Source organism: Lissotriton vulgaris, chromosome 4_1 (genome assembly GCF_964263255.1).
Source record: "Lissotriton vulgaris chromosome 4_1, aLisVul1.2, whole genome shotgun sequence".
Classification (NCBI taxonomy): domain Eukaryota; kingdom Metazoa; phylum Chordata; class Amphibia; order Caudata; family Salamandridae; genus Lissotriton; species Lissotriton vulgaris.
The window spans coordinates 1,475,410,527-1,475,429,083 of NC_141691.1; the positions used below are offsets into that span (position 1 = coordinate 1,475,410,527).

At 47.9% G+C, this 18,557-nt stretch overlaps 1 protein-coding gene across 1 annotated transcript in view; it reads right to left on the reverse strand.

Moving 5' to 3' along the window:
* PRKDC (protein kinase, DNA-activated, catalytic subunit) overlaps positions 1–18,557 on the reverse strand; it is a 2,818,033-nt gene that overhangs the window by 1,978,102 nt on the left and 821,374 nt on the right. Inside the window, exon 37 of the mRNA XM_086965729.1 lies at positions 13,074–13,259. Within this exon, the coding sequence (XP_086821855.1) occupies positions 13,074–13,259 (186 nt within the window). The remainder of the gene's footprint in view (positions 1–13,073; positions 13,260–18,557) is intronic.

The window sequence follows — 18,557 nt, forward strand, 5'->3', positions numbered from 1 at the left end:
CAATTGATTAAGGTCGAGCTTGATCTGAAAGGACACGTCCACCTTAGCTGACTTCCCCATGACCTGGCCGAACTGACTCTACCGCCTTCAGTCAAACCTGTTTGGGCAGCTCCTCGCCCAGTGGCCGAGTAAGATATCATCAAAGCACAACATGCCATAAACCATTCACCACCTACAGACCATGTTTCCTGCACACATACACCTGTCCATGTTCCTTGTTTATGGCCAGTTTTATGACAAGGAAGGGCTCTGTTCTATTGGGGTTTCATGGATATCTGATTGTAATTCCGGGCTGGGCTTGGTCATCTATCACAAACTGGACATCTAAAATATGGGTTGGCCGTCATGACTTCGCTCTTTGCTTTATTGTGTAAATATGTCTATGACCATATCATAAACTCAAGAATTCTTGCCTGAAGTGTAATATCGTATATAAAAGGAGAAGGCTGGTTCTGTAAAAACGAACAGTCCCCTGAGAACTTACGGCCCGTGCTGTCGTACTTCTAGGACACATGTTACTTGGTTGCAGACAATAAAACTCGATCTCTGACTTCACCTAGAAGACTCTTGGTTTCTGTGGTCCGGAACAGGGAGAACTCAGAGGTCTTCGGGTGTTATCCCCTGGCACCACCGGGTTCCTAAAAACCCGGCACCTCAATACTTACAATGCACCCTGCCCTTGGGCCTACCAGAGGGGTGTCTAATATGAATGAATGAGTTAGTAAGTAATATTTTATTGCATATGGTTAATTAAAACCTTTACAAAATGGAGTACAAAACAGTATACGAACTAGCCTTGGTTAAAATGCGTTTACACTCTTTAAAAAACAAGTTCTTTTTTAAAAACAGTATTACATAGTCTGCGGCCTGAGCCTCTCCTAACATATCAGTCCTTTAGACTAGGTCTGCACCATTTTTTCAGTTTTATGGATTACGAGGCTCGCCTTCTATAAGAATTTGGAGGCCCTACAGACCATTTGCAACTGGAAACTGTTCACTGCTAACATAACGGCTGGCCTGCAAGTTCTGATTTGATAAAAACTAAATATTTGTAATAGGTAGTAACATCTCAGACTAGCCAATGATGGACAAATGCACAGAATGTGAGTCAGTGTTTCTTCCGAATGGCCACACAGTCTGCATAGCGATGTTGGCCATGTTTGCTTCCATGCTGGGGTCTGATCCTTTGTGATGTAGGTGCCCAGGCGTATGCGTAGGAGCATTTGTTGTTAGGACGGTGTTATATAGTTGACAAGGTATGGTTGTGGGGCACTTCTCTCATACGTGGCTAGCACCGTCCAGCCATGTTTTTTCTTTGCGAGGGCGGCTTTGTCGACAATCCTGGATTTTTGTTTTGCTGTACTGTAGGCTATTTTTTTGAAGGCCATGAAGGGGTGGTTTGTATTCCATGCCTCTCGCATGTTTAGTTGTGTCAGTGCGTCTTCCAAAGATGTTTTCCATACGTTTTTTGCATTTGTTCGGTTGTTAATTTCGCACCAACAATGGCCCATCAGCGAGTCCTCACTTGCTGCCCTTAATTTCCAGCACATTTTTAGTATCCCGGCTTGCCTGACTTGATGCTGGTTTGAAAGCCCGAATTCCAGGCGTACTTGCGCTTGTGATACAGACCTTGGTATGTGAAAGATGTATTTGAACAGATTTGACTGTTGTAAGTTCAAGAAGTTTGCGTCTTTGCCTCTGCATAGCTCCGAACCGTACGTAAGGGAAGGTAGAAACTTTGCCTCAATCACTTTCAAGAGGTAAAGGTTGGATGGGCATTTCAATTTTGTTTTCAGTAACTTTAGAGCAAACCGTAGTTTATTGGACAGCGCTTTTCTATGCAGTTGGTGAGTTTTTAGTGACCAACTTGAGTCGACCACGACCCCCAGGTACTTGTAAGAGTTACTTGACTCTATAGCGTTGCCCGCGATGTGCCATTTGAAGAGTTGTCGCCCTTGCCGGGATGAGAAGCGGACGATCTTTGTTTTATTGTAGTTGATTTGCAAGCCATTCACAGAGATGTATTCATGCAATCTTATGATGGAGCGTTGTAGACCCAAAGGGGTCTTGCTGCAAAGAACTATGTCGTCGGCATACTGTAGGCTCCTTATTTTGTATTGAGCTAGCTTTGGCGGGTCACTGTGTCTCCGCGATATACTTGTCTAGGTCGGCGGTGAATATGTTGAAAAGGGTTGGGGCTAATACGCATCCCTGCTTCAGACCGATTAGGGTGGGGATTTTTTTTGTTGTTCTATCTCCGTTGCCTAATTTGATCTTGACCCAGGTGGATGAGTATAGTTCTATTATTGCTCGTAACAAGTTCGTCGGAGTGCCCCAATTGTCCATCTTTTGCCATAGGATCTCCCTTGGGACAGTGTTGAACGCCGCCTTTAGGTCTACGAAACAGGTGTACAATTTTGTTGACCTTTCCTTTGCTCTTTCGACAAGGAGGTTTAGAGCTAGAAGATTACATGTGGTGTTGGTTCTGGGCCTAAACCCCGTCTGGGTGATTAGGATGATATGTTTGGAACTAACCCAGTCTTCCAGATCTCTCAGGAGATTAGATGCGTAAATTTTTGCCTCCACGTCGATTAGGGCGATCAGCCTATAATTGGCTGGGTCTGTTCTTGCACCTGCTTTAAATATTGGGTGTAAAATGCTCCCTCTCCATGATGTAGGAATGTTTCCTGTTTGAAAGGCATTGTTGAACAAGGGAGTGAGGTATTCCGCCCAAAAGGATTGGTAAAATTGAAATAGGCCGTTTGGCAAACCGTTTGGGCCTGGCGCACCTTTTGACCGTAGCTTTTTGATAACCCTATGAACTTGGGATGGCGTGATCTGATGTTCTTCTCAGTTTTGGGCCGCTTCTTGATTGTCGTATTGTTGGTGCAAAAAATGATTTGAATCCCATGACTGAAGTTTGGTCTTTTGTGTTAGCTCCAAGTGCTGGATCCAGTCTTCCTGTAGAATGTTTGAATTAAAGGTCTGTGCGGCTCCGTTTGCTACTTTGCTGGTGTCTGCCCAAAATTTCCTGTTATGGGATTTGCTTGATTCTAATAGTTGTTGCCAAATTTCTTTTTGTTGTTTTGATTTTTCTAGCCAAACGTCTTTTTTATATTTTTGCCGTAGGTTGTAAATTTGACGCTTGGTGTCATCACCCTTTATCGTGCCTTTTCTTGATAACTTTCTTATTTATTGATTTAGAATCCTTTTCTTGCTCAGTATTGGGTCCAAGAGCGCCTGGAATGCCTTGCAGGGTTTCCTTTTGTTTGTGTGTGTTTGGTGGCCAAATCTTTCCATTAGGGTGATGATGATCTCTACCCAGTTGTCCTGAAGAGACGTTTGACTGTTCCCGGTAACCTCTGCATGCGCTCTTTTCGCATGTGCCGTGATTTCTTCGACGTTCTTTCCGTTTTGAACTAATCGCTTGAGATTGTATAGACACAAAGGTTCGGTCAGATCATTGCATGCTGATCCCCTAATGTATAGATGACGGAGTACAATTGATTGTGGGCTGTGGTCGCTCTCCAACCGGTGAGTTATGCTGAAGGAAACTATTGTTTATAAGACCTCTGAGTCCACTATGGTGTAGTCTAGAACAGCTTGAGCCTGTTTGGTTATTCTGGTTAGGGACGTGGGTTGATCTTGGGGAAAACGGCCATTCAGGATTATAAGACCGACGTCGGTGAGCATTTGCGCACACCCCTGGCCATGCTTATCCTTTATTTGATGGTTTGATACCATTGGAGGGATGGATTTGTCTTTCTGTTTATTTTGGTTGCTGTTGAGGGTGTGGTCCCTAAGTAGAAGGAACATATTCAGATCTCCTAACACCACCAGCCCCGCCTGTGGGTAAGTGGATTGCATTGATTTAATTAGCGCCTTTAGGGTCAGGATTTTCTCTGGTTTCTTCTTTGCATCCGAGTGTATGTAGGTGTTACAAATTACCAGTTGCCGGGACTCTTGAGGGCCAAAAGGACTTGAAGACGGATCGGGAGGTAACTTGATTTTGATACACTGGATCCATGTTTGTCCTGTGTCAATGGTAACGTGAGACCAAGGAATGCTGGTGTTCAGGTAGATCGATAGGTCTCCTGCGGCCCTGCCTGTGTTACCTCTTCTGATGGCCTGTAGTTGAATTTCTTTAAAGCCGTCAATTTGTTCCGCAGTGGTTGACCAAGTCTCCTGAAGTAAGATGATGTCAAATTTATTTAGAAAAGCTAGTAAGTCAGCGTCTTTTGTTTTGCCTCCCAACCCGTTTATATTCCATGAACATATTTTCAGATTTTGTGTTCACTCTTCATTCATCATATGAGCTGCTGGGGGTAAGATTTTGCGTTTCTCAGTTGGTCCACCGAACTGGTGGATGATTCGTAGGTTGGACCATCCTCCCTTGGTACTCTCCGAGCAACCGACTGCCCCCGAAGTACTCCACTGCTGGACGTGAACGGTCCTCGACCAGCAAGGATAACAGGCCCGGATATCTCTCCAATGGAACCGGTCTGATTTCTATTCCCCATTTTGCGAATATGTCTCTGTTTTGCCAAAATTCCTTGGCTATCCTGGGATCCTTCCTTGTTGCCACTGTCATTTCTCTCCCGTTAGTATTTGCAATTGGGTGAAATTCAATGCTTTCAATGTGGTTGGTGTTCAGATGACTCGGAGGTTCTATCAGATTGGTTAGTTTTAGGATGGCGCTCCGATTGAGAATATCGTGCTTCCCCCTTGAGCTATAGTGCGGAATAATTTTGTGTTTAAGTAAGCCTGCTGGGTACATTAAGTCTGGATCTTCTTCTTGCTCCTTGTTCCTTATTTCAGTGATTGTTTTGGCTATCTTGACTGAGTTGCCCTGGAATGGAATAATGGACTGGGCTGCTAGTTCAGGGGGGGGAGCATACTGGAGGGATATAGGGAGGTCGCAGCTTACGGTAGAGGGTCTTTGATGCTGCACCGTAAGGCGAGGATTTCCCGTTTTGTGCCTTTGTCATTTTCGGAAAGTAGTGCGTGATGCTTTTTTGTTCTGCCTGGGGATTCTGCACAGAAGAGCCGCACTCCGGTTGCATTTTTAGATGGTCTTGTGTGGGAGTATGTATACTTTGGCTGCTGGCCGATTCTATTGATGTGACTGTGTGGGGCAAACTTGGAGGTAAGGATCCCTGCCAGGTTTCCCCTTGCTCCTCCTGAACCTTAGTGCTTGCGTCTTTGAACTTTGGTTCTTGAGGAGTTGTTTCTGGGGTCAGATTCGTTTTTTGACTGCAGGCGTCCGGGGATCTTGGCCCTGGTGCCTTTGGGCTGTGGTGTTTTTTGTTTTCTTTGCAGCTTCTTTTGCCTGGATTTCCTTAATCTCTTGTGATCTCGTTTTGTTAAGGAGGTGGATTGTTTTTATTGCCCGTAGGTAAGAGGGCCAGGATCTTTGCTCCCTAGGTTAGCTGGGTCCTGAGTGCGGTTGTCTTAGGGCGGAGGGTCTTCTAGAAGTGCAAAGTGTGCTGTTGATAAATGATCGGTCGTTGGGAGTCCTTCCGTTGCGTCTGGCCCAAAGTCCTCACCAATTGAGATGTCGCCGCTGATTATACTTGTCAAGTTGTCAGAGAGAGTATCCGTGGGGTGAGTTTACATGATGTCTTTGTGCTATTTTGATTTGTTTTGGACTTCCCATAGAATGTCTGTTAGAATGGTTGGTAAGACTTTCAGTTGGTTTATTGTTTCCGAACACTAGCATTTGTGGAACGTTGTGTGTGGGTCTTTCTGTACCCGCTCTATGAGAGAATTAAGCTCTAGTATCTTGCTGTCTATACCAACCACGTGAGATGACAAAATTTGTAGGAGGTCTATCTGTAGCTCTAATTTTTCAGAGTGTCTGAGTAGTGCTGAGGAAATGGTTTCCATAATACTGATGAATGGCGGCCACAGCGGTGCCTGCGCTGGTGGCTGGTAGTCTGTTTGGTTGCTGGTGAATTGTGAACTGGTCCTGACTTTGACCCCTGGCTTAATCCGAACCAGCACTTGAGGATCTCCACCCTGACCTGTGCCTGGGGTAAGTGTTCCATGTTTTCTTGTTTTTCTGGGCTCAGGTCCTTTAGGAGGGGTTGTTTTGGTCGGTGAACAAATAGAGTAATGAAGGGGGAATAGTCCCGACGGACCATTCGGTGTTTGAAAGTTTGCCTCATGGTGAATTATTAAACTACCTGAACGAATGCAATTGTTAGCTTCCAGAGTTTCTGGACGTGGGGGGGGGGGATTGAGGTTTAGGTGCGATTTGTTCCTTCGGTTGGCCATCAGGGCCATCTATGCAATGTCGTCCCTGCTGTGCCATGATTCCTTCCAGTTTAGGGGGAACATTGCCTTTACTGTGTTCGTCCCTATAGTCCTGGTCGTCTTGATGCCTTTTGACCATTCCTGTGCCGGTTACGTCCTTGTCTAGTATGTTTCTAATGTCCGTTCTTGAGGCTGGGTTTGCGGTCCCAGGGTCAGTCTCTGTCGTACAAAAGTAGGAACCGAGACGTAATGAGCAATGCTTCGTTGGGAGATTTGGTGTTTTTACTGTTGATACCGCCGCATGGACGTTTGCATGGGTTGCTGCTTCCGTTAGTTTTATTTGTGCTTTAACTGTGAGTTTGTTGGGTGTTTTCCTAGGGCTATTACTGATCTTTCGTGGGGTTTTGCTCAGAGGCTGCAAAACTGACGACATCGAACCCACTGACTGAGATGTTCTCTTATTGTGATTAGTGAGTGTGGGCTTCTGCAGCACGGATGGCGATGAGGGAAGGATTTAAAAGTCGGTGATCTTGGAATTTTTTAGATGTGAGGTTGGTTGTGATGTCGTTTCTGTGGGGATGTTGACAATTGTGACTTGCACATCTGCTGGGTCTTCATGGGAGGAATCATGGGTTCCTTCGCTCATTTTTATGGAGTGTGATTGGTTTCTTTTCTTGATTGTGGGGTCCATTCTAATTTTCCCGGATCTCATGATGATACAGAGGTACAGATGTTTCTTTGGGAGAGCCAGCTTCCTTCCCTTTTTTTCTTTGCTCCCTTTGGCCACTCCGACTTCCGTTCCGCACCCTTGAGCTGCCAGGGGTGGGAGGCTCTTGAGCTCTTGAAAAAAGATGATAGGGAGTATAAGTATGTAGTTGATTAGTAGTTGTGAAGTGGTAACGACTTGGGGAGGCCAGCCCTGATTTGGGGGTGGGTGGACTGTGCTCTCTCCGGCAGGGGTTGAGGGGGTGGGTTACGCCAGCTGCCCCGGTGGACCAATATCTCTATGCACGGCTACAGGAGGTTGCAGGGTCGCTGGAGCACAAGTATAGGAGCGGGCACCAGTCCTCCGTCCTCAGTGGCACTCCGCTCTCTGTGCTCTCTATGCTCTGGGCTCCTGGGCAATGGCCTGGGCTGAGCTACGGCCTGGCTTTGTTCACACTGTGTTGGTGCAATGCCCGCTTAGCCTGGGATCACATGCCCGCACGCCCAACTACGTATGTGCTGCCGACCGCGAGCGCTGCTGCCCACCCCGGCTCACCAAGTACCGGCTGCTGCTGCTGCTTGCAGGCTTCCCTGGCGGCTTTGTGGCTTTTCCGCAGCTTTTCCTGGTATTAAAGTTCCTCCCTGTAGCTGAGGGCTAGCGGCGGTGTTGTTCTCACAGCACGGGACTCAGCGCTCACACCTGCACGCGGCTCGCAGCCTGACTCCTCTGGTCTCCTCTGACGGACTGACGAACTGCTAGGCGAGCTGCAAAACCTGGCGTTGGAACTGGTTCTCCTCCTGGAATCCACCGTGCAACGTGTAGAGGTTTGCTGGATTAAGTGTTACTGCGCTCCTCGCGGCCCCTGGCACCTGATGGTTCGCGGCTGATGCTGCCGCCCCTGCCGCCAGGCTCTTCTCCCGTGGCTCGCGCTTCTCCGCACAAGCACCAGCGCAGGACTGAAAGTGGGCAGGCGGGCAGGCAAGTAGGGATTAGCAGAGGCACTTGCAGCTCCTACGGGTCGCGGCTCGCGGCCTCAACGCGACCTCAACACCCCATCTACAACGGCTCAGTTCGGCTCGGCTCAGGTCAAAACGCCGGCTTGAGCAACACTCCGCTGCCGCTCGACTACCTCGCTCGCAGAACGTTGAGCTCCGTGGAAACCGTAGACTGGATTCTCAATTACAATTATTGAATTGATATGATATGATTGAATGAATGAATGAGTACGCTCTTGTATAGCGCATGGCTACCCAGAGGCATCCCAGCACTGCAAGACCACGGACAGAAGACGACAATCAGTGGAACAAAAATGTCTTCAGTCGCTTCCTGAATACGAGATGATTCATTTCCAGCCTGATGTTGTATGGGAGTTTATTCCAGCCCTTGGCTACATGGAAGGAAAGCTGGCGGCCACCCATACGGGCTCGCTTCACCCTGGGTACCACCAGCAAATTTCGCTGATTAGATCTCAAGGATCTAGCGGCAGGATGCCGGCAAAACAGGGGCTGGAGGATGGTAGGACCAACATTAATTATAGACTTGTGCGCCATACAGAACGTTTTAAACAAGATCCTTTCCTGGATCGGGAGCCAGTGAAGTGACCGAAGTGCCGCCTTCGCCGAACAGCGTCTGGGAAGATTCATAAGCAGCCGAGCTGCACAGTTTTGTACTGATTGAAGAATTTGGATAGAACCAACTGGAGCTCCCAGATAAACAGCATTTGCGTAATCCAGACGCGATACAATTAGCGACTGGACCAGCACGCGTCTGGCCTCAAAAGGTAGGAGGGACAGGACTTTCCTGAGGACCCTAAGCTGTCCATAACAGGTCGCCGCCACCTTCTTGGCCTGGACCTGAAACCCCAAGGTGGTGTCTAGCCAGACCCCCAGGCTCTTTATTTGGGTCTTTGGGGTGGGAGGGGGGCCCAGACAGTGCAGCCACCATGGGTCGAGGCTGATGGGAGCTTTATAACCCAGGAGCATGATGTCAGTTTTGGCCCCATTTAGCTTTAAAAACGACGTCGTCATCCACTCCAGAACCTAGGTGAGACAGGGGGTCAAGTTATTACTCCCCTGATCTCAGGCGTCATCCCTTGCCAGGGAGACGACCAACTGCGTATCATCGGCGTAGCAAAGGGAAGGTTTAGGGACTGGCAAGTTGGTGCACTTGCCCAGTCAACATGGCAGTACCAGACTGCAAACAGGCTCTGCAATGGCAGACCTGAGACGCACTTTTACAGGCCGCTTTTGTGGGTGGCACAACCAGTGCTGCAAGCCCATCAGCAGCATTTGGTTTACAAGCCCTGGGCACACTCAGTGCACTGTACTAGGGTCTGACAAGTAAAACAAACCAACCAATCATGGGATCACTAATCCATTCATCAATTTACCATAGGGAGCACTTGCACTGAGGCACTGGACAGCAGTGGCACAGTGCCCAAAGCATCTATAACCAGCAAAAACACATGTGGCTTCAGCAAAAAAAGGAAGGGAGACCCACACCAAGGTGCCAGGTATAACAACTCTCATCACAACAGGTGATTTAAACAAAGAAAGCTGATCCAGCAACCTCACAAAAGCTGAAAGTGCATACTGAAACCCTTCAACAGTGCCCATTGTAAGTCCATGGTGGGCCAATGACAAAACAAACAACAATTTAGATAGCTTAGCTTGTAGCAGATCATTCTGACAGGCGCCGCACCAAGCCACAAATGGGTCCTAGTGCCAAGTGTACCCTGGCTGCCACAATTATACCAACGAATTTGGAGGAAGAATGAAAGAGATCAGCTATCACAGCTTAATCTCGGTTGTGCAGGCCCAGCTGCAGGACCCTTCTCTGTTGCAGCAACAGAGTTTCTTCCCAAAGCGGCAGCAGGACTAGAGGACAGATGCACAAGGCCAGAAGACATGAATGGAATCTGATAGGTTCCTCTGGTACTGGGACTTCAGATCCCAACTGCAGAGCCTGCCTGTGCCATCTGGCATGGTAGACTAGAAAGCTGCAAGAGGCCAATTGTCCCAGCAGCCTCAAAGCCATTCTCACTGAGATCCTGGAGAGAGGCTGAAATATTAGGATTGCAGCCCGAATCTCCAGGACTCAACACTCTGGAGTAAAGCATGAAATTGCACTGTATCAAGGAGGACTAAGATGAACAGGAGCGTCTGCAAAAGAGTCAGGTGCTGTTTCAACACATTGATAGAGAACCCCAACAATGTTAGGAGGTTCACCATAGTCTGGAGGTGGTCTATAACTGCCTGGGGCTAGCACGTTCTAACAGCCAGTCGAAGAGTTAGGGGGAGAATGGCGTACCCAACCTCCGAAAATGCACTGTGACCATCACCATCACTTTGTGAATACCTGAGGGGCACTAGTAAGGCCAAAAGGCAGATCTGCAGACTGAAAATGCCGCAGGTCCATTGTGAATCACAGATAATGATTGTGAGCCTGCAGGTTTGGTATATGGAAATAAGGGTCCTGCAGGTGCAATACTACTATCCAGGATCCACAGCAGGCAAAATCTGGGACAGTTTGAGCATCTTAAATGTGTCCAATTGCAGGATTGCTTTGAGAGGGGAGAGATCTAAAACAGGACGAAGGCCTATGTCTGTCTTCATCACAAGGAAGAAGCCAGAGTAACACACAGTTGCTCCTTCCAAGGCAGGAACCATCTCCATGGCTCCTTCGGCCAAAACAGCCTGCACTTCCTGCTACAAAACAGACATGTGTTCCTCCATCACTCAGGCTGATTGAGATGGAAGGTGCAGAATGGCAGAAAGAGACAGGAGGGCGTAGCCCCATTTGACAATTTGGAGGACCCATGTGTCCAAAGTGATGTTAAACCACCCTTGGAGGAAATGTCTGATTCTGCCTCCTAAAGAGTGGGTTTGTGTCAAAAAGGGCACACTAAAGAAGTTTTGCAGATGTGGTTCTGGAAGAGTGGGGGACTGAGCTGCAGATTATCCCTGATGCCTTAATTGTTGTCTCTGGGAGCTGGGGCCTTGGCCACGATATGGCTAAGAAGGTTTTTGAACTGGCAGCGAAGTCCGTCACCGATAATATTGGAAAATCCTGAAATAACCAAGAAAGGGTTGAAATCGTTGGGGAAATCGCCTAGTAGGGGCAGAAAGTACCAGGGAACATGCTGTGGCATGACATTCCTTAAAGCATTCCAGGGCTGAGTGAGCTTTTCTCACCAAAGAGGCAAAAGCTGTCTAATTGCATGTCCATTAATGATGCTCGACATCCCCAGAGAAATCTCATAGTCCTCATCTAAGTATGGCATTGAGGCACCAAACCCATGTCCATTGCCCGATTCAAGCAACTGGCTGTGTTCAGGTCAGACACCAAATTTGGGTACATTCCGGCCGTCCTGTAGGTATTTGTGCCTGTCGGTCCTCCCAAACTACTGACAGAATTTTATCAACTGCATCCTATAGTCCATGGCTGCGGCCACCCAGGAGGCAGTCAGAAAGGGTCAAGGTTAGGATTCACTCTGCTGGTGAATGCCTGGACCACCAAACATCTCAGGCGTTAAGTGTTGAGTCAGGAATTTAGGATTGCCTGGTGCCAGGTCTTTGGCAGCAGGCTAACTGCCTACTGACTGGGGTGGCCGGAGAATGGCCCTGCCCAAAGGGTATCCTCGAAGGTTTTGTTAAATTGCAGGAGAGGTTCTGTAGGTGCCTGGTCAGGCTGAAGAACCTCCTTCAGAATATTAATTTTGACTTCCTTGGTAGGAACTGCAGGTCAAGGGTCTCCGCAGCCATCCCATCACTGGAACAAAATAAGAACTCTCCTCTGTGACAGGACCTGGGGGAGAGACAAGTCCAGTGTCTGGGGACATGCCCAGAACACTGACATCCTGTAATTCTGCAAACGTCATGCTCAGGGACAAATTAATCCTATTCATAGCTGTTATTGTCAGAATCTGAGCCAAAGAGCTGATGTAAAAGGTAGGCTCTACAGTGTGGTAAAAACATTGCATCAGAGTCAGAAGGGCTGACTTTTGGCTTTGTTATGGTGTGATCGGAACATAAACTCGTTCGAGGGTGAGACGAGGCCAGCTCAGAGTCGGAAACCATCAGAATCTGTGTGAACCCCAAAGTAGCCCAAACATCACAGACGGCGCTGAGGGTCAACTCGCAAGACTCTGACTGGAGGCCTCTGCTGATCCTTGTGGCCAGCTGGTGAGCCAGAGGGAACCGGAAGCGTGTCAAATATGCACAGCATCGCCCTACTAAAGGCCTCTATTTGCTTTGATGATGCTGGCGTGGCCAGAAATTAGGGTTTCTTTCGAACCAAGTTCAAAATCAGCTCTTCAGGAATTGGGGAGCAAGACAGACTTGCACATTGGCACTCTCACACTCTCTCTGGAGTTATAGAGTGGCGAGAAGGGGCGGATTCTCACTTTGCCTTTCTGTGCTTCTTCTTAAACTTACTTGAAGACTTTGACCTCGATGAGGATCAGTTGCAGGAACTACTTTGGAAGTAGGAACAGGACTTTCCTTTCGACTTAGACCTGTCACAGTGCTCTTCTGATGATTGGTGACAGAGTTTTGCCTCGCAGTCCCGTATGGCCTTTGAGTTCAACTGGGGGCAGTCATCGCAGGACCTGGAGTTGTACTCCAATCACAAGCATACCTTGTGTGGATCTGTCATAGATATTTGTTTGTGACAGTCTCTACAAGCTTTAAACCTTGTCGCTTTGGAGGGTGACCGATTTCCTTTGCAAACTGGAAAACAAAATAATTTGGAGAAAAGACTTGTCAAAGACAAGAGCAGTTGAGCTTCAGATCTACATCTAAAGACACGGAAAGAAAGGAACTGACACCCTATGGTTCATCACTTCCGAGAGGAACGATGTTGGTGCCGAATCACATGACCATCTACCAGCACACAGGAGTACTGATTTTGGAAATTCTGGTCCAGTCTGAAACCTAGAGAATATTCACAACATGAGGAATCTGCAGTTAGAAGTATCTATCCAAGGAATAAATACAAATACAGTTATGTAGTTTTATAATCCTGGTAAGGTAATGACAGCCTGCATTCCTGCCCATAAAAGTTATATATTTTACCTAACCGATTAATGTAATATACTAAGTGGAAGGAATACCTGCAGAACCTTGGACAAGAGAGTGACGACAGCCATCTTGCTCTCCGAACCAGAGTCTTTATTCCACCAGCTATCAAGCTTCGACCAGTTTTGAAGCACTGCAGTCACAAGTTTTGTACCTTGCTGTTTGCGAATTGAGCGCTGTTTAAAACTTTCATCCAACATACCATTCAAAATGGTTCCAACCTGAATGAGAAAAAAATATTTCAACTGTTGGGTAAAGATGATTTGAACCATACAAAGAAAAATGCATATCATGTGACCACTTTAACATTTCTATATCCTTTCGACATATCCAGGCCCCCTAGGATAACTCTGTAATATAATACACTATCCCTTTGATTATGTACCTAGATTTTGTAGCAGGCAACTATAAAATTCTGCTGTAGTGCTACAATAATGAACACATACATTATAAAGAATGGGGCACCAGCTTCTTGTATTATAATAAACTCCAACCACTTACTGAAAATCCTCTTGGTAAATAAATGTACATTTTTCATGTTAAATTATAAATTCATGTTAGGAGGCTTTGTTATAATCTACAAGCATCACTAGCTATCTGGGGTTGATGAGGAAGTTGAGTGGATGGCATTCTACTAGGACGTGTAAAGAAACCGGATGTGTGTGATATGGCCAGTTGTTGGAGGAGCTATGGAAATCCTGGAAATGGAATGAAAGAGGTGTGTGGTGAAGAAGGAAACATCCAGCAAGATATGTGAACCTCTGATAAGCTACAGGTAGACAGAGACTGGAATTGAAATCAGGTCTAGGGAGAGGATAGTTGTGGGTGCAAGTGTACCTGATTTGATTTCTTGCTGTATAAATCAAGGAATCTGAAGCCAATTCCAGGTTTGTGATAATATACTGACAGTTGAGTAATCTAAGAAGAAGGACCTGTTCACATAGGTGCATTCCACAGGCAGGGAGATTTAAGAGAGGTGCAACTGTAACATTTTCAGAAGAGGTGGTAGGAGCATGTATAAGCAACATTTGTTTTTGGGATCATCTGCTCCAAGTCCCAAGAAAGGTGTGTGGTTGATGCAGAATGGTTTGAACTTCACTTTATGCCACTGGGAGCTATAGTAGAGCTGGGGATATGTGGTCTCCATAGTGCAAACAAAACAAGATTCCAGCAGCAGTATTTTGAATGCACTTAGAGTAATTCTAGAACATTTTGGGGGAATTTCACCACAGGAAAGATTTGAGGTACCAGGGAGAGATCTCACCTACAATGCAAAACATACAAAGTAAGAAATGCGTTACTTACCTGTAACAGCAGTTATCCAGTATTGGTGTCTTTCATAGATTCACATGCCTGAATCATTCCCCGTCGTCGAGACGGGAGCCTCCGGTACATAAAAAAGTAATGTCCTATAGACATACATAGAGAAAATAGGCCTAAGGGTCTCCCCTTAGCAGCCTTTCCTTGTCCTTATGCAAAAAGGACCAAACTCTCAGAGTCAGACAATAGCTCCGACCTCCCTCTAGAACCTTCCTGGGAGGAGCCTCAGTCCCTCAGATTTTCGTACGCACCCAGCTAGGTAGACGTAGTATTGTTAGAGAGGGATGTGAGACCTTCCAGGGGAGGGGGGAGGGTTGCATGTGATCTATGAAAGACACCAATACAGGTAAGTAACGCATTTCTTATCCAGTATTAAGGGTGTCTTTCATAGATTCACATGCATGAATCAGAGTAGTTAGCAGTAAGATATGCACATTAGTGATGCCCAGTTGCACTGCAGGCATGTTAGACAATATACATCTCATGAAATAACATGGAAACAATATCGTAAGCAGAATCTTACAATAACCAAGAATGTGCATACCTGGATGGCGGGATGTAAGAAGGCTCACCTCACTGAAAGAGATGGCTAAGCACCGCCTGTCCCACTGCTGCATCCTTCTGGAGTTCGAGATCCAGGCAGTAGTGTTTGGAGAAAGTGTGCGGTGACTTCCATGTCGCCGCTCTGCATACGTCCAAGATTGGCACTCCAGCGAACAGTGCCGCTGATGTTGACACTGCCCTGGTGGAATGTGCGGTAACTTGGTCGCTCAATGGCCCTCCGGCCTTGTCATGGCAGAATGTAATCGCCGAGGAGATCCACCTGGAGATGCTTTGTTTTGTGAGAGGCAGACCCATTCTTGGTCTGCTGTAAGCCACAAACAGTTGTGAAGATTTTCTGAAAGTCTTCGTCTTATCGAGGTAGAACTTTAGACATCTCTTGAGATCTAAAGAGTGAAGGGCTCTTTCAGCTGCGGTGGAAGGGTTCGCAAAGAAAGACTTAAGGACTATCGGTTCATTGAGATGAAAGTCCGATGGCACTTTTGGTATGAATTTAGGGTTGGGCCTCAGAACCACCCTGTCTTGTCTGAATTGCATAAATGGTTCCTGAATGGACAGAGCCTGTAGCTCGCTCACTCTCCTCGCGGATGTTAAGGCGAGCAAGAGCGCCGTTTTCCAAGAAATGTACTTTACGGATGCTCTATGAATAGGCTCAAAAGGATGTCTCATGAGCTGGTTGAGGACCAGATTGAGTTGCCAGGTAGGAGGAACCTTCCGAGGCCTGGGGAAAGATCTATACAGACCCTTGAGGAATTGTTTGATTAGTCTACTGGACCACAGAGAAGATCCTGTGAAAGTTCTGGTGAACCGTGAGATGGCTGCTAGGTGCACCTTTATGGACGCATGTGCCAGTCCTGACTGTGCCAACTGTAGGAGGTATGGCAGTATTTGTTCAGGTGTGATTTGTAGAGGCTGCAGGCCCTGTGTTGAACACCAAATGCAGAATCTTTTCCATTTGAGAGAGTAGGTTTTGTTGGTACTGTCTGCTCTCGCTTTTGCCAATACCTCTCTGCATTCCTGTGGGATGTTCAGGCCACAGAACTCTCTGTGCTCAGGAGCCAGGCTGATAACTTGAGCGATTGCAGGTTCGGGTGTTGGACTTGCCCGTTGGACATCGTCAGGAGGTCCGGATGTTGTCGTAGACGAATCGTTGTCCTGATGGAGAGTCGAAGCAGATCTGAGAACCAGTGCTGTCTCTGCCAGAATGGGGCAATCAGGATCAGGGTACAGGGCTCCGCCTTCATCTTCCTGAGAAGCCTCGGGATCATTGGAAACGGAGGAAAAGCGTACGCAAACATGCTGGACCAGCCGATGGAAAAAGCATTTCCCAGTGACCCTTGTTGGGGATGCCAGCTTGCGTAGTTTGGGCATTTGGCGTTCCCCTTGGTGGCAAGCAGGTCGATTCTTGGGGCTCCCCATTGAGAGAAGATGTGGTTCAGAGCGTTGTCGCTTAGTTCCCACTCGTGAGAGAGGGAATGTTGTCTGCTCAGGGCGTCCGCGATGGTATTGTCTCTGCCTGGCACATAGTCCGCTTTGAGCGTGATCCCGTGCAGGACAAGCCAGTTCCAGATCTTTTGCGATTCGCGTGATAGAGCCAGCGAACGCGTTCCTCCCTGTTTGTTGAGATAGTGCATCGTCGTGGTGTTGTCCGTTTTGACGAGCACCGGGGAGTTTTGGATGCGTGGCAGAAAGGCCTGCAGTGCCAGATACACGGCCCTCAGTTCCAAAAGGTTTATATGGAATTGTTTTTCCTGAGTGTCCCACTTGCCACTGATCCGAAGGTCCTGGAGGACAGCGCCCCATCCTTCCAGGGAGGCGTCCGTGGTGATCACCAGAGGCGTTGCCGGGAGGAGGAACGGTAGTCCTACAGTTAGATTTTTGCGGTGCTTCCACCACGCTAGACTCCTCGATATTTTTGTTGTGATCCGTACCTTGTCCTCGAAAGAGCCAGTACTTTGAGTCCATTGGCTCGCGAGAGCCTCCTGCAACTGGCGCATCCTGAGCCTGCAGTGAGGGATGAGGAGGATACAGGAGGACATCATGCCCAGGAGTGATGTAAAGGTCCTGACTTTTATGCTCTTCTGTGCTGCCACAGCCGTGGCCAAAGATAATATCTTGTCTGTCCTTTCCTTGGAGGGGAAGGCCTTTGCGGACTCCGTGTCCAAGGTCGCCCGAGGAAGGTAAGTCGGACGGGATAGTGCAGGATTTCTTGAGATTGAGAGTCAATCCTAGCCTCTGAAAAAGATTTGTGCAGGCGCTGGAGGATTCGGCTGCGCCTTTTGCCGAGGGTGCTTTCCCCAGCCAGTCGTCTAGGTAGGGGTAGACTTGGTGACCCATTTGACGCAGGAAAGCTGCCACCGGTGCCAGGCACTTCGGGAAAATCCGCGGCGCGGATTTGAGGCCGAACGGCAGGACCTTGAATTGATAATGTTGCCCTGCAACCTCGAACCTTAGGAATTTTCTGTGGCCCCGGAGGATGGGGATGTGGTAGTAGGCATCCTGGAGATCCAGGGATGTCATGAAATCTCCTCGTTCTAGAATGCCCAGTATTTCTTGAATCGTCACCATCCTGAATGATTGGCTCCGTAGGAAAGTGTTGAGTGCTCGGAGATCCAAAATGGGCCGCCATTTGTTCTCTTTCTGGCGTACAAGAAAGAAATGGGAATAAAAGCCTTTCCCTTTGAGGTGCGGTGGAACTCTCTCGATCGCCCCCTTCGTCAGCATCACAGAAATTTCCTGGAGAAGCAGGCGTAGTTGTTTGTGTGTCCGTCTGCATGGAGGTGTTTTGGGTGGAATGGTGGTGAATTCCAGGGAATGGCCGAATCGTATAATTTGGAGAACCCACCTGTCCGTGGTGAGTTGTTGCCAATTGCTGAGGAAATGGGTCAGTTTTCCTCCAATTTGTAATGAGGGACAGGGTGGCTGGACTGGCTGGAGTAATGGGTCACTGGCGGCCGCCAGTGCCTCTCTTTTGATTCTTTCCTCTGAAGTTAGATCTTCCGTAGGAAGACTGACGCCCTTGTTGTTGTTTGTGCTGGTATTGATTTTTGTTGCTGTAGGAGTACGAGGACCTGTTCTGATAGGAACCTCGATAAGAGGACTGACCTCTGGATCTGTTGCCCCGAAAGGACTGGTTCCGCGTTTGCAACGTACCCACTGCCCTGGTGGTATCTGTGTCCTTCTTAATGGTTTGTAGTGCCTCATCGATCTTGTCTCCAAAGAGGTGTTGGCCGTCGAAGGGCATGTCCAGCACCTTTAATTGTACTTCCTGCCGGAACGACGTTGCTTTGAGCCACCCTTGACGTCGCAGGACTGCAGCCCCAGCAAGTTGACGAAAGCCGGTCATGGCAGCGTCAATAGCACAGTCAATTATCTCCGCTGCAGATGGTTGACCCTCGACAAGCAGAGCCTTGACTTCAGCTTGGACAGTGTTAGGCAGTTCCGCCAAGTATGGGGCTATATCCTCCCAGAGTTGGCGATTGTAACGCCCCAACAGGGCAATGGAGTTGGCCACCTTGATGGTCATGGCCGACGTTGTTGTGAAATGTTTTCCGATTGTATCCAACTTCCTGCCTTCTTTGTCCGGAGGAGCTGACAGAGGGGAGGAAGGGTTGCGTGAGTTCTTTTGGGCCGCCTGT